The sequence below is a fragment of the Lepidochelys kempii genome, chromosome 12 (genome assembly GCF_965140285.1).
Source record: "Lepidochelys kempii isolate rLepKem1 chromosome 12, rLepKem1.hap1, whole genome shotgun sequence".
NCBI lineage: Eukaryota > Metazoa > Chordata > Testudines > Cheloniidae > Lepidochelys > Lepidochelys kempii.
The window spans coordinates 43,631,997-43,648,573 of record NC_136391.1 but is presented as its reverse complement, the minus strand read 5'-3'; the positions used below and the strand labels follow the sequence as shown (position 1 = coordinate 43,648,573).

General features: G+C 44.2%; 1 protein-coding gene across 5 annotated transcripts in view; it reads right to left on the bottom strand.

Moving 5' to 3' along the window:
* The window catches only part of AP1G1 (adaptor related protein complex 1 subunit gamma 1), a 107,194-nt gene that overhangs the window by 59,564 nt on the left and 31,053 nt on the right, over positions 1-16,577 (bottom strand). Inside the window, exon 2 of one of the 5 annotated variants that reach the window (XM_073308381.2) lies at positions 7,516-8,257. The exons of the other annotated variants lie outside the window; for them this stretch is intronic. Coding sequence (XP_073164482.1) covers positions 7,516-7,527 — 12 coding nt within the window. The 5' untranslated portion in view covers positions 7,528-8,257. The remainder of the gene's footprint in view (positions 1-7,515; positions 8,258-16,577) is intronic. 5 annotated transcript variants of the gene reach the window in all.

The window sequence follows — 16,577 nt, the reverse complement described above, 5'->3', positions numbered from 1 at the left end:
AAATTCCTCCCAAAAAAACATATCCATCACCATAACAGGTTTCAGAGTAACAGCCGTGTTAGTCTGTATTCGCAAAAAAGAAAAGGAGTACTTTGGGCACCTTAGAGACTAGCCAATGTGATCACTTTACATAAGCTATTACCAGCAGGATAATGGAGTGGGGGGAGAGAAAACCTTTTGTAGTGATAATCACCCATTTTTTCATGGTTTGTGTGTATAAAAACGTCTTCTGTACTTTCCACAGTATGTATCCGATGAAGTGAGCTGTAGCTCACGAAAGCTTATGCTCAAATAAATTGGTTAGTCTCTAAGGTGCCACAAGTACTCCTTCTCTATTATATAAACTAACTGGGAATTGAGAAGTTCATAAAATGGAACATCTCGAAGTTACAATAGGTACAGTGCACTGCACTGCCTTCTCCTTGTTCTTCAAAAGTACTGGACAGTGACAGCCATTGCAATGTGAAGGGATGTTGATTTGCTCTTCATCAGTGTCACTCCATAGGTGACTTTCTCCCACCCCAAGTCGAGAAAAATGGCCTGTATAAATGGTGCTCAAAAGATCACTGTTTGTAAAACGGAGGTTCTAGTGAAATTAAAATAATGTAAACTATTTAAAATCACAACCCAATCAAGATGTGTAGCCTTAACGTGGCAATTTGGGTGATGTGCTCCACCTCTGAGGTACCCTAGAGCAGTATTTCTCAACCTTTTTGATACTAGGCACCAGCTTGCTGCCTTTCTAAACTGTGTCAGGGAGATCTCAGAGACTGGCACCAGTCCATGGACCAGTCACTGAGAAACATTGCCCTAGAGAACATTTAAGCATATACTAATCCATATCCTAAAACAGGCTAAATTAGAGATTAACTTAGAATCATAGACTTTAAAGTCAGAAGGGACTATTATGATCGTCTAGTCTGACCTCCTGCACAATGCAGGCCACAGAATCTCACCCAACAACTCCTGTAACAAACCCCTAACTTATGTCTGAGCTACTGAAGTCCTCAAATCGTGGTTTAAAGACTTCAAGGTGCAGAGAATCCTCCACCAAGTGACCCATGCCCCACGCTGCAGAGGAAGGTGAAAACCCCCCAGGGCCTCTGCCAAACTTGTCTGACAATTTAGAAGAGAGATGGGTAATTCACTGAATACCAAGCTTCCAAAGGAGGTTTGATGGCTGGTACAATTCTACATCACAGCTGCACAGGCCCCATATGTTCCAGCCAACCCACAAGCAGGAACTGGTCTTGTGGTTCCCAGACCAGGTACATAAAAACCTCACAGGAGGACCAGCAGCTCAGGCCTGGTCTACACTACTGAGTTAGGTTGATACAAGGCCGCTTACGTCGACCTATTTCTAAGCATCTACACTAAAACGTAGCTCCCACCGATGTAAGTCACCCACTACATCAACACAATACCACCACCTCCAAGAGAGGCGTAGCACTTCGGTCGATGTAGTAGTGCTTACTTACGTCACCTGTTGTCTGTCAGCTGGATAGCTGGAGCTCCACTGCCCGCGCCCCACAATGCTCCGCACAGTTAGATCAGCAGAAGCACTCCTGATGAGGATGCACACAGCCAACAGAAGCAGCACAGTGTGGATGTGAAACGCCACTTTAATTACTGTGGTGGCTGTATGTCGACTTAATTTTGTAGTCGAGACATGTCCTTAGTCTGCTCAACGTCACTCCAGGGCTTGGAACTCACTCCTGCCTGACAGTGAAAACAGAGTCCCCAAGCCTTAGCCTGCTCCAGCCCTGCTCCTAGTTCTACTCCAGCCTTGCTCTTATTCCCTCCCTGTACCTAGTCGTGCTCCAGCCCTGCTCTTGCTGCTGCCCTGCTCCAGCCTCACTCCAACTCTGCTCTGGACTCCTGATTCCAGCTCCAACCACTAGGCCTGACCATCCCCAGCCCAGTTTCTGAGAATTTGAGCAGACTGACCCCCAGTCAGGCTCAGTGGCCAGGACTGATCTATGTCAGCAGGTACCCCCTACAACTGAAATGAAGTCTCCAGGCAACCCCACCACTGATATGGCAGAACTAGTTCAAGGTCTCCAGAATCAAGTGGCCTAGCTACAACGCAAAAATGCCTTCTTATGTTCGCAGGTCCCAGCAGTTCCAGGCCCCCTTGTGCCATCAGGCACAACAGCCCAAGGTCTAGGCCCAAAGATCCCACTATCGGAGAAATCTGATGGGAACCGTCAGACGTTTCGGGGGTTGCTCAATGTCACTTGCTGTTCCTTTGGGCTCACCAGTGTACCCAAACAACCAGAGCAAGGTAGGAATCATCACCAGCCTACTGACAGGCAAAGCGCTGGATTGGGCAAGGAGACCCGATTCTCAATTACTTTTGATGAATTCGTTTATGTCTTTTCACTCATGTTTGATGACCCACACTGCGCCCACTCCACCAAAGTTGCTCTGCAGTCACTCAAACAAGGTCCGCATCCTGTTGCGGCCTATGCCACCCACTTCCATCATCTGGTCTTGGACACGGCCTGGAATGAAGCAGCACAGATTTCTCATTTCTATCTAGGCCTGAACGATGAGATTAAAGACGAACTGGCCCGGGTTGATACCCCCACAGCACTGCTACCCTACATTAAGATAAGGAGTACTTGTGGCACCTTAGAGACTAACCAATTTATTTGAGCATGAGCTTTCGTGAGCTACAGCTCACTTCATCGGATGCATACCGTGAAAACTGCAGCAGACTTTATATACACACAGAGAATATGAAACAATACTTCCTCCCACCCCACTGTCCGGCAGTGGGGTGGGAGGAAGTATTGTTTCATATTCTCTGTGTGTATATAAAGTCTGCTGCAGTTTTCACGGTATGCATCCGATGAAGTGAGCTGTAGCTCACGAAAGCTCATGCTCAAATAAATTGGTTAGTCTCTAAGGTGCCACAAGTACTCCTTTTCTTTTCGCGAATACAGACTAACACGGCTGTTACTCTGAAACCTACATTAAGATGTGTATCCAAATTGACGACCGTTTGAGTGATGCCAGGAAAGAAGGAAGGTACACACTCGGTCCCTGCCTAGTCTTGTCCCATTCCATACACACACACACACACAATTGCTGGACCCGAACCCATGCAGGTAGACCTGACAAGACGGCACCTCTCAGATCAAGAGAAGGAATATCCTCTTCTGAATGATCTCTGCCTGTACTGTGGGGAACAAGGCCACTTTGTCCCCAGGTGTTCCTTCAAATCCGGTCTCAGGGCTGGTCTGGGAAAATGGGCAGGTTCAGCTTCCTTAGAGGGAATGCAACCAGACAGAATGACAGGATTGGGTTCCCCAAACAGGATACATATAGGGGTGCTAACTGCCAAGGACAATGGCCAATCCCACATTCAAGTGCAGCTCCAACTTTGATTCCTGTCTACAACTGAAGTGAGCTGCACCCAGCTTGGCTCTGATAGACTCTGGAGCTTCTGACAATTTCATGGACACTGGATTTGCTAAAACTAACCACCTACCGATGCAACGGAAGCTTGCCCCCAACTTGGAGGAGACAATTGACGGCGACAGCTTGTTGTCCTCAGATCCTGTCGTCTGTGAGACTGCATCTCTCTGAACTGTAATTCAAGACCACCAGGAAACCATGCAATTTAACCTGATTGGCTCATCCCAGTTCCCAACTATGCTTGGCATTCGCTGGCTCTCCCTTCACAATCCGAGCATTTCCTAGAGAGCATGAGAAGTCTGGTCCCTATATGAGTACCTTGAGGAAAATCTAGCAAAGAATTTTATCCATTATTCTACATCCCTGGCCAGGGTACCAATCCTTTTTTTTTTTTTTTTTTTTTAAAACAAAAAAGGCACCCTGCACCTCTGCGTAGACCAGGGGTCTCCAAACTATGGCCCGCAAGCCGGATCCAGCCCAGGGCTTCCATTTGTCCAGCCCTCCAACCAACAGGGGAGAAGCAGCGAACAGCTGAGTAGGCACACGGAGCAGGCGGGGGACGGGCTGCCGACAGCAGCTCACTGAGGTGAGTGCCCCCGGGAGCCAGTGTCCCCCTCCAGAAGGGGAGCCAACTTAGGGGAGAGTTGCTGCTGCTGTTGCCAAGCAGGTACAATCAATTTTGCGGATAGGGAACACTAACTTTGAACCACAGCTGAATGCAATTCTGTCAGAAATGCATCAGTACCGTATGTCTCACTAATCCTAAAATAATATTTCTTTATTTTTGAACATGTATGTGTATGATAAAAGTGTGAGATTTTAGAAATAAAATAAAAAAGTGAAATGATTTTTAATGTATTGACAAATATTTTGTGTGGTTTCACAGTAGCTGCATCAATTAACTTTTATACCTGACTTAGAATTAATGCAACACTGACACAGAGTAGAGTAGTGTTGTTTTTTTAACAATTCTGCATATGTTTAATTTCTTTCACAGTCGCTACGGCCCACGAAGCCCCTTCAAAAATCTAATATGGCCCTTGTCTCAAAGTTTGGAGACCCCTGACGTAGACTATCAAGTGCTGACCAGTATCACCATCAAAAATAAATATCCTTTCCCATTGATCAATGAACCACTGTAAAGTCAGCCTGGCTCAAATTTTCACTAAACTCTATCTACATGGCACTTATAACCTGGTCCACATTCGAAAGGGCGACAAATGGAAAACAGCCTTTCACACCTCGTACTGACATTTTGAGTACCTTGTCAAGCCTTTTGGTCTCTCTAATGTCCCTGCCACATTCCAGCACGTGGCCATTGATATCTTCAGAGATGTTCTGAACCAGTTTATCATAATCTATCTAGACACTCTTATTTTTTTTAGAGAACCGAACCTTACATGACAAGCATTTCCAGTTACTACTTGAACAGCTCCAAGCAAACTGTCTGTATGGAAAACCTGAGAAAAGTTAATTTGATTATACCTCTGTGGTCTTATAGGGTTATACCTAAGGCTGTCAAGCAATTAAAAAAATTAATCGCAATTAATCGTACTGTTAAACAATAACAGAATACCATTTATTTAAATATTTTTGGATTTTTCTACATTTTCAAATATATTGATTTCAATTACAACACAGAATATAAAGTATACAGTGCTCATTTTATATTTATTTGTTTACAAGTATTTGCACTGTAAAAAAACAAGAAAATTGTATTTTTCACTTTGCCTAAGTACTGTAGTACAATCCCTTTATCATGAAAGCTGAACTTACAAATGTAGAATTATGTACAAAGAACTACATTCAAAAATAAAACAATGTAAAATTTTAGAGCCTGCAAGTCAACTCAGTCCTACTTGTTGTTTAGCCAATCGCTCAGACAAACAAGTTTGTTTACATTTGCAGGAGATAATGCTGCCCGCTTTTTGTTTACAATGTCACCTGAAAGTGAAAACAGGCCTTCTCATGGCACTGTTGTAGCTGACGTCGCAAGATATTTACGTGCCAGATGCGCTGAAGATTCATATGTCCCTTCATGCTTCAACCACTATTCCAGGGAACATGTATCCATGCTGATGACAGGTTCTGCTCGATAACAATCCAAAGCAGAGCAGACCGATGCATGTTCATTTTCATTATCTGAGTCAGATGCCACCAGCAGAAGGTTGATTTTCTTTTTTGGTCGTTTGGGTTCTGTAGTTTCTGCACTGGAGTGTTGCTCTTTTAAGATTTCTGAAAGCATGCTCCACACCTCGTCCCTCTCACATTTTGGAAGGCATTTCAGATTGTTAAACCTTGGGTCGATGGCTGTAGCTATCTTTAGAAATCTCACATTGGTACCTTCTTTGCATTTTGTGAAATCTGCAGTCAAAGTGTTCTTAAAACGAACATGTGCTGGGTCATCATTCGAGACTGCTGTAACATGAAATATATGGCAGAATGCGGGTAAAACAGAGCAGGGGATATACAATCTTCCCCAAGGAGTTAAGTCACAAATTTAATTAACACATTTTTTTAACAAGCATCATTAGCATGGAAGCATGTCCTCTGGAATGGTGGCCCATGCATGAAGGGGCATACAAATGTTTAGCATATCTGGCATGTAAATACCTTGCAATGCCGGCCACAAAAGTGCCATGCCAATGCCTGTTCTCACTTTCTGGTGACTTTGTAAATAAGAAGAGGGCAGCATTAGCTCCTGTAAATGTAAACAAACTTGTTTGTCTTAGGGATTAGCTGAACAAGAAGTAGCACTTAGTGGACTCTGTTTTGTTTTTGAGTGCAGTTATGTAACAAAAAACATTTACATTCGTAAGTTGCACTTTCATGACAAAGAGATTGCACTACAGTACATATATGAGGTGAATTGAAAAATACTATTTCTTTTATCATTTTTACAGTGCAAATATTTGTAATAAAAAATATACCCTGATTTCAATTACAACAAAGAATGCAATATATACGAAAACATAAAAAAACATCAAAAATATTTAATAAATTTCAATTGGTATTCTATTGTTTAATAGTGCGATTAAAACCACAATTAGTCGCGATTAATTTTCTTTAGTTAATCACATGAGTTAACTGCAATTAATTGACAGCCCTAGTTATATTAACTCTTCTATGTTTCCTCTATGCTATGCAGTCGGGCGGCCACCCAGGAGTGATTCAAGTGCCACCCGCTTTGCAGCCACATTGCTCCTGCAAAAACAAGGAGTACTTGTGGCACCTTAGAGACCAACAAATTTATTTGGGCATAAGCTTTCGTGGGCTAAAACCCACTTCATCAGATGCATGCAGTGGAAAATACAGTAGGAAGATATATATACATAGTACATGAGAAGATGGGGGTTGACTTACCAATTCTAACCAATTTAATGCCAGTTAAAGTGGGCTACTATCAGCAGGAGGAAAAATCACTTTTGTAGTGGTAATCAGGGTGGCCCATTTCAAACAGTTGACAAGAAGGTGTGAGTAAGTGAGGTGTGCTCCTTGCAGCTGCTCCCAAGACCCTCCTGCTGGCTGTGCAGAGTGGAGGGGTGGGGAGGAGGTGCTGATGTCACCCCTTTCCCCTGCCCCTGAAACCTCATCTCTGCAGAGCAGGGGACAGGGGACAAGTGTCAGGACTTGGAGCAGGAAAGAGCCACTGTGATCTGAAAAAAGAAAAGGAGTACTTGTGGCACCTTAGAGACTAACCAATTTATTTGAGCATAAGCTTTCGTGAGCTACAGCTCACTTCATCGGTAGCTCACGAAAGCTTATGCTCAAATAAATTGGTTAGTCTCTAAGGTGCCACAAGTACTCCTTTTCTTTTTGCGAATACAGACTAACACGGCTGTTACTCTGAAACCTGTGATCGGAACGAGCCTTCCGGGTGGTGAGTGAGTGCGTGCCTTAAAGCAACAGCCCATGGTCTCAGACTTCCCGCATTTCTGCGGAGCGGGGGGGGGAGAGGGGAGACAGGGTTCAGGAGCAGGAGAGCTTTCAGTGAGTGCCTTAAAGAGGCAGTGCACCCCAGCAGCCAGCACACACTGTGTTCTCTCTCTCTCTCTCTCTCACACACACACACACAGAGTCTTTCACACTCACCTCCCAACACATACTTGTGTTGTTGTGGTTACTTCTTGGTACTTCCTGCAATGCACATTTATTCCTTGTAATTTTATTCTTTCAAAGTGTGTTATTTTAGGTTTTTGACTGGTCAATGCATGTCATAATTTTTATTTCTGTCTTACACTAAAATTTAATTCTTTGAGTAGTGAGTTCTAAAATGCCTAACCTCTCCTGGCTAGAATAGTTATCCCTATGGTAACTTTTTAAAAATATATATTATAACTAGGTTTTTTGTTTCTACTGATGGCACACACCCGCACATTACCTCAGTGCACATAACTAAATTTATTCCACACATAGATGGAAAAAAATTAGAAGGAACATTGCATCTCTCCCATCAAAATAAGTCTGGATGCCAAAAAGATCTCTGCAGTTTTGAGTTGGGAAAACCCCAAGAACATCTGCAATGTTCAGTGCTTCTTAGTGCTTGCCAGCTTCCCTAGATGACTCATCCAAGTTATCTCACAATTGGTATTTCCAATGACTCAGCTGCTATGGAAGAACTCTGCTTTCAGCTGGACTCCAGAAGCCCAAATGTGTTTTGATCAGCTGAAGAAAATGTTTACTTCTGCCCCCATCCTAGTACACCTGGATCCATCTAAAGCCTTTGTCATTGAGACAGATGCCTCCAGTTACATGATCGGGACTGTATTGTCTCAGCATCATGGGCCCTTGAAGGACCTCCTCCATTGTTCTTTGTATTCTAGGAAGCTGACGCCTAAGAAACAAAATTATGAAATCTACGATTAGGAATTATTTGCCATCAAGGCTGCATTTCAGGAGTCATGCCACAACCTAGAAGGTGCACGTTTTCCAGTCCAGGTGTTCACAGACCATAAAAACCTGGAACATTTCCAAAAGCCCACAACCTTCAACCAATGTCAGATATGTTGATCCCTCTTCTTCTCTAGATTTAACTTCACCCTGGCCAACCAGCCCAGTTCCCAAAAATGGCAAACCTGATGCATTATCCCACAAAGGCAAGTACCTAGATAAGGGAGATAACCCTTCCGAACCTGCCACTGTATTGAAGCCCTGCCATTTTATAAATATGCAGGACATACCAATCTTTTGGCTCTTGTGAAGTCCACACTGCCCAATGATCCGCTTGCAGTGACATGGATGTCAGTCAATTCTGATCCAAACTTCTTGGTCAAAAATGAGGAACTCTGGTTGAAGGATTGCCTTTTTGTCCCCAATAGACTACCCCATCTAGCTGTACTCCAGCTAGGCCACAATTCCCCTCTGGCAAGTCACTTTGGGTACTGGAAGACAGCAAAGCTGATCTGCTACTTTTGGTGGTCAAAACTATTTTCCTCCATCAAACCTTACACAGCTTCCTGGGAGGTGTGTGGCCAGATGAAGATCCCCCATGCCAAACCTCCTGATCCTGCTTCCAACCCCATCCCAACCCTGGGCCTCTATCTTGATGGACTTTATCACCAACATCCCCACTTCTCAGGCCTGCCCAGCTATACTGATAGCCACTGACCTCCTCACCAAAAGGGCGCACTTTGTGCCTTGTCAAAAGATCCCCACTGCTAAAGTGATGCTCACTTATTTTTTACCACATCTTCAAGTTCCACGGGTTACCAACTGACATTACATACAATCATTGGCCACAGTTTATCTCCCACTTTTGAAGAGAATTGTTCAAACACCTGGAAATTACCCCATGCATTTCCTCTGCCTACTACCCCAAGACAAATGGACAAACAGAACAGGTAAACCAAATTCTAGAACAATATCTTTGCTGCTTCATTAGCTACCATCAAAATGGCCGGTTCCAGTTCCTGATGTTCACCAAGTTCACTTACAATAATTCTGATCACAAATCAACCCGCCAAAACCCGTTCTATTCCAATTATGGAATCTGCTCCCTATTTCATCCATCTGTACCACTAGCCTTCCATGTCCCTGCAGCCTCCAATTTGGTTCAACACCTCCACTGCATTCAAGAAGCATTAAAATCACACTTAAACTTGGCTAAGGAGAACTATGAAAATATGCCGACTTTCATTGATGGGACTACTCCCATGGCAGTTGAAGACAGAGTATGGCTCTCAACTCAGCAGTTGGACATCTTCCGACCCTCAAGGAAACTAGATCACTGTTATTTTGGCCCATTCCAGATCATTCAACAGATTAACTCAGAGGCCTTCAAGCTGCAACTACCCCATACCATGAAGATGCATCCAATATTCCATGTTTCCTTGTTTTATAGAAATATTTGGACAACTCCTTTCCTAGTTGGACAAAAGCATGTCCATGCCCCATCTTGGTTTGGGTGTAGGAAGAATATGTGGTAAGACAGACCTTGGACTCTGAGCTCCTCAGAAGAACAACTGATGTACCTCATGGACTGGGAAGGTTATAGACCAGCTGACTGTTCAGGTACCAGCTAGTAACATATATACACCCATCCTCCTTTGTGAATTCCATCAATTGCACCCCAGCACGCCAGGTCAAAAGACATTGGGGAAGTGCGTCAAGGAGGGGTTAATGTAAGGTGACGAGTCACTCCCATGCTAGGCTCCAGCCAATTCACAAGTCAGGAACTGGTCTTGTGACTCCCAGACTATGTACATAAACCTCATAGGAGGAACAGCAGTTCAGTCTGCTCAGCATCACTTCAAGGCTTGGAACTTGCTGCTGCCTAAGAATAGTATCAGGCTCCTCAAGCCTTAGCCTGCTCCAGCCTTGCTTCAACTCCACCCTGGACTCCAGATTCCAGCTCCAAACACTAGGCCTGACTGTTCCAGCTCCGACCACTAGGCCTGGGAATCCCCATCACAGTTTCTGACCATGGAAACATGGATGTGTGGAAGACAATAAATATGATGACATGCTCTTGAACAGGGGACCGTGGAATTTACAATGATTTAGAAGGAAAGGAGTACTTGTGGCACCTTAGAGACTAACCAATTTATTTGAGCATGAGCTTTCGCTCATGCTCAAATAAATTGGTTAGTCTCTAAGGTGCCACAAGTACTCCTTTTCTTTTTGCGAATACAGACTAACACGGCTGTTCCTCTGAAACCAATGATTTAGAAGGAAACGTTTGAGGGCAGAAATTAGCTCAATTTGCATCACTGAGATGGAGCTGATGGAAAATCCACGATGAGAAAACAGTCCAGAGATGCAAGACTGAACAGAGAGGAGAGAACTGGGAGCCTCTACCAAAAGTGAACAAAAGTAACTGAACATGTGAGTTTGGACGAGGCCATCCAAAAATAAGATGCAGGGCACTGGATCTCCAGTTCTCTCATTCTGCTGATCCTTTGCAAAAGAACGATCCCTCCATGGACTCTTCTCTCCCAACTTCCCAATCTGCAAAGTTCTCAAAATGCTTTCTTGTGCAACCCTTCAGGAAAAATGCTGCAGAGTTCCAAGAGACATGAATCAGTTTGAGAACGAACAATAAGAATATAAGAGTGGCCCTACTGGGTGAGACCAAAGGTCCATCCAGCCCAATATCCTGTCCTCTGACAGTGGCCAGTGCCAGGTGCCCCAGAGAGAATGAACACAACAGGTCATCATCAAGTGATCCATCCCCTGTCGCTCATTCCCAGCTTCTGGAAAACAGAGGCTAGGGACACCATTCCTGACCATCCTGGCTAATAGCCATTGATGGACTTATCCTCCATTAATTTATCTAATTCTTTTTTGAACCCTGTTATGGTCTTGGCCTTCACAACATCCTCTGGGCAAGGAGTTCCACAGGTTGACTGTGTGTTGTGTGAAGAAATACTTCCTTTTATTTGTTTTAAATCTGCTGCCTATTAATTTCATTTGGTGACCCCTAGTTCTTGTGTTATGAGTAGTAGTAAATGACACTTCCTTATCTACTTTCTCTACACCAGTCATGATTTTATAGACATCAATCATATCTCCCCTTAGTCATCTCTTTTTCAAGCTGAAAAGTCCCAGTCTTATTAATTTCTCCTCATATGGCAGAGCTCCATACCCCTAATAATTTTTGTTGCCTTTTTCTGAACCTTTTCCAATTCCAATATATCTTTTTTGAGATGGGGCGACCACATCTGCACATAGTATTCAAGATGTGGGCGTACCATGGATTTATATAGAGACAACATATTTTCTGTCCTATTACCTATCCCTTTCTTAATTATTCCCAGCATTTTGTTCGCTTTTTCGACTGCCGCTGCACATCGAGTGGATGTTTTCAGAGAACGATCCACAATGCAGCTGATCTGGGTTGACTCCAAGATCTTTTTCTTGACTCTTGATCTTTTCCTTAACAGCCAATTTAGACCCCATCATTTTATATGTATAGTTATGCTTTTCAATGTGCATTACTTTGCATTTATCAACATTAAATTTAATCTGCCATTTTGTTGCCCAGTCACCCAGTTTTGAGATCCTTTTGTAGTTCTTCGCAGTCTGCCTGGGTCTTAACTATCTGTAGTAATTCTGTATCATCTGCAAATTTTGCCACCTCACTGTTTACCCCTTTTTCTAGATCATTTATGAATATACTGAATAGGACTGGTCCCAGAACAGATCCCTGGGGGACACCACTATTTACCTCTCTCCATTCTGAAAACTGACCATTTTTACCTACCCTTTGTTTCCTATCTTTTAACCAGTTACCAATCCATGAGAGCCACCTTCCCTCTTATCCTGTGGTAGCTTACTTTGCGTAAGAGCCTTTGGTGAGCAACCTTGTCAAAGGCTTTCTGAAAATCTAAGTATACTGTACCCACTGGATCCCCTTGGTCCACATACTTGTTGACCCCCTCAAAGAATTCTAGTAGATTGGTGAGGCATAATATCCCTTTACTAAAACCATGTTGACTCTTCCCCCCAACAAATTACGTTCATTGATATGTCTGACAATATTGTTCTTTATTACCGTTTCAGACAGTTTGCCCGGTCCTGAAGTCAGGCTTACTTGCCTGTAATTGCCAGGATCACCTCTGGAGCCCTTTTTAAAAATTGGCATCACATTAGCTATCCTCCAGTCATCTGGTAAAGTGGCCTGATTTAAATGATAGGTTACAGACTACAGTTAGTAGTTCTGCAGTTTCACACTTGAGCTCCTTCAGAACTCTTGGGTGAATCCCATCTGGTCCTGGTGACTTATTGCTGTCTCATTTATCAATTTGTTCCAAACCCTCCTCTAATGACACCTCAATCTGGGACAGTTCCTCAGATCTGTCACCTAAAAAGAATGGCTCAGGTTTGGGAATCTCCCTCACATCCTCAGCCATGAAGACCGATGCAAAGAATCCATTTAGTTTCTCCACAATGGCCTTATCGTCCTTCAGTGCTCCTTTAGCATCTCAATCATCCAGTGGCCTCCTTCTGATGTACTTAAAAAAAAAAATGCTATTACTTAGAGTCTTAAGCTAACTGTTCCTCAAATTCTTTTTTGGCCTTCCTAATTGTGTTTTTACATTTCATTTGCCAGAGTTTATGCTCCTTTCTATTTTCCTCACTAAGATTTAACTTCCACTTTTTAAAGGTTGCCTTTTTGCCTCTCACTGCTTCTTTTACTTTGTTGTTTAGCCACAATGGCTCTTTTTTGGTTCTCTCTCTGTTTTTTAAGTTGAGTCTCTATTATGGTGTCTTTAAAAAGTTTCCACGCAGCTTGCAGAGATTTCACTTTTGGTGCTGTACTTTTAATTTGTGTTTAACTAACTTCTTCATTTTTACGTAGTTCCCCTTTCTGCAATTAAATGCTACAGTGTTGGGCCGCTGTGGGGTTTTTCCTGCCACAGGGATATTAAATTTAATTATATTATGGAGAGAGAGAGATGGGGGGGGGGGGACTCGAAGGAGGAGCTGGGGGAGAAAAACAGCTCAAGTCTCCCTATTTGGGAACCAGCTCTAAAGGAACAATTAAGTGATCATAAAAGAGGTGTGTGGGGGGGGGGGGGGAGAGAGAATATATCAGATTGCTAAAATTCACCCTGACAAATAGCTGGTGAGCGCCAGTGTCATGTAAACACAAACTGGCTTTATGCAAAGCTCTATTCAGTAACATGATCAGGCTGAAGCTCTCACCAGGTCTAGTGAATGGAAGAAACCCTGATACCAGCATATCCATTTCATTTAGAGGAAAGACAATAAAGATTCTGCTTTTCTTTTCTAATTGATATGTCAGCAAAGCAAGACATGTCGGTAGGCTTGGAAGGAAGCAGTTCTGCCCTTCACCTTCTCTTGCACCTTTTCCGGCACCTTTTCCACGTTAGTCTCTAATTTTTGGCTACCCCCCTCCAGCTCCAAGTCCCCCAAACCTCAAGCTGATGATGCCAGGAATGTGATCACATCTGGGGACTGAGCAAGAGGGGAACTGCAGTCCAAGTCAAACCCAGGCCTTCACAAGACCACTCCTTGTAGGACTTTTCTCTCTGCTGATAACTTCCTACCCTGGGGGGCTAAAGTCTTGAACTCCTATCAACGAGAGGATTCCACTGTTGGGCAGTACATTTTTTAAGCAGTTCCCTAATCCTGACACAAAGCAGGAGCACCCTTCACTTGCCATCCGCAGGCCAAAGAGTGGAGAACACCTCCTTCATAGAGCCAGCACTTTGCAATGTAACTCCCAGTTTTCTAAAGAGCAGAGTGGTCAAAGCTTTGCCTACTACTGACCCTGAGAGCCTCCTGTGGAAATCTCCCCTCCCAGCTTACTGGCCCCACCCTTTTCCTATAGCAACCACAGGGACATAAGAATTGCCACACTGGATCAGACCCAAGATTCATTTAATCCATTATCCTCTGTCAGATCGTGACCAGAACCATGTGCTTCAGAGAAAGGTGCAAGAACTCCACAATAGGCAGTAACCTTCCCCCCGCAGGCGCCAACTCCATGGGTGCACCAGAGCTGGAGCACCCACAGGGAAAAAAAAAGGTGGGTGCTGCAGGCCCCCGATCAGTTCTTCCCGCCCCTGGCCCTGCTGATCAGCATCTCCCCCTCCCTCCTAGCACATCCAACCTGCAGCGTATCAGCTGTTCCGTGGCGTTCAGGAGGCACTGAGGGGGAGGGAGAGGAGCGAGGGCGGGGCATGTTTGGGGGAGGGGGTGGAATGGGGCAGGAAGAAGTGGGCCCAAGGTGGGTCCTTGAGGAAAGGGCTGGAGTGGGGACAGAGTTTGGGGCCGAGCAGGAGGTTGAGCACCCCCCGACACATTACAAAGTTGGCACCTTTGCTTCCTCCTACATAGATCCTATCCTGGTCTCTTATGCTGTAGTTAGAAATTGGCTTAAGTCCTGAAGCACAAGGTTAATAGGTTTTAACATCAGATGGACCATAAGATCATTTAGTCTGACTTTTTGCATATTACAGGCCAGAGAATGTCATCTAGTTACTGCTGCATTGAGCCCAATAAAGTTAATATCCCTTTCAAAATTTCTCATTAAATTATAGACTTTGGATTTTCTTGATATCTATACAGCTATCCAACCCCTTTTTGAATTTTGTTAAGTTCTCAGCCTGAATGACTTCCTGTGGCAATGAATTTCACAGTTTAACCAAAGTGCTTGGTTACATGCAGTATCAATATTAAGAGGGTATGAATGGGACAAGATGTAAATAAACTTGTTCTGATAGAATGGCTGCAACTGCTTGATACAGCCCTCTATCTTGCGAGAGGAAATGAACGACCCAGTTACAGGATGGATAATTTTATGTGTAGTAGAACACTTTGAGCTCACTTCTGCAGCCTCCAACCTGTCTAACAACATCAGGGCACTCTGGAATTTGGTTCTGCTTGAATGCATTTACTACACCAGCCACATGGGGCGTCTGCAAATTTGATCAAGGATGAGTTCACACCAGAGACATGAAGCAGCCTCAAGAGTTCCACCAATATGCCTGGGTTTTTGAAATGTAGTTATGTCAGGAAAGTCTCTGCAAGCATCAGAGGCCTAGGCTGAGCTACAATCAACAAGAAGCTTTATAGCAACATGATTGTGTCACAATGATTAAGCAACAGCTCCAACCAGAAGTGTTCTGTAGAAAGAAGTGGTTCGGGACTATTTAGAAAAGCTGGAGAAGCACAAGTCCATGGGGCCGGATGCGCTACATCCGAGAATACTAAAGGAGTTGGTGGATGTGATTGCAGAGCCATTGGCCTTTATCTTTGAAAACTCATGGCGATCGGGGGAAGTCCCGGACAACTGGAAAAAGGCTAATATAGTGCCCATCTTTAAAAAAGGGAAGGAGGATCCTGAGAACTACAGGCCAGCCAGCATCACCTCAGTCCCTGGAAAAATCATGGAGCAGGTCCTCAAGGAATCAATTCTGAAGCACATAGAGGAAAGGAAAGTGATCAGGAACAGGCAGCGTGGATTCACCAAGGGCAAGTCATGCCTGACTAATCTAATTGCCTTCTATGACAAGATAACTGGCTCTGTGGATGAGGGGAAAGCGGTGGACGTGTTGTTCCTTGACTTTAGCAAAGCTTTTGACACGGTCTCCCACAGTATTCTTGCCAGCAAATTAAAGAAGTATGGGCTGGATGAATGGACTATAAGGTGGATAGAAAGTTGGCTAGATTGTCGGGCTCAACGGGTAGTGATCAATGGCTCCATGTCTAGTTGGCAGCCGGTATCAAGTGGAGTGCCCCAAGGGTCGGTCCTGGGGCCGGTTTTGTTCAATATTTCCATAAATGACCTGGAGGATGGTGTGGATTGCACCCTCAGCAAGTTTGCAGATGACACTAAACTGGGAGGAGAGGTAGATACGCTGGAGGGGAGGGATAGGATACAGAGGGCCTTCGACAAATTAGAGGATTGGGCCAAAAGAAATCTGATGAGGTTCAACAAGGACAAGTGCAGAGTCCTGCACTTAGGACGGAAGAATCCCATGCACCATTACAGACTAGGGACTGAATGGCTCAGCAGCAGTTCTGCAGAAAAGGACCTAGTGGGGACAGTGGACGAGAAGCTGGATATGAGTCAACAGTGTGCCCTTGTTGCCAGGAAGACCAATGGCATTTTGGGATGTATAGGTAGGGGCATTGCCAACAGATAGAGGGACGTGATCATCCCCCTCTATTCGACATTGGTGGTG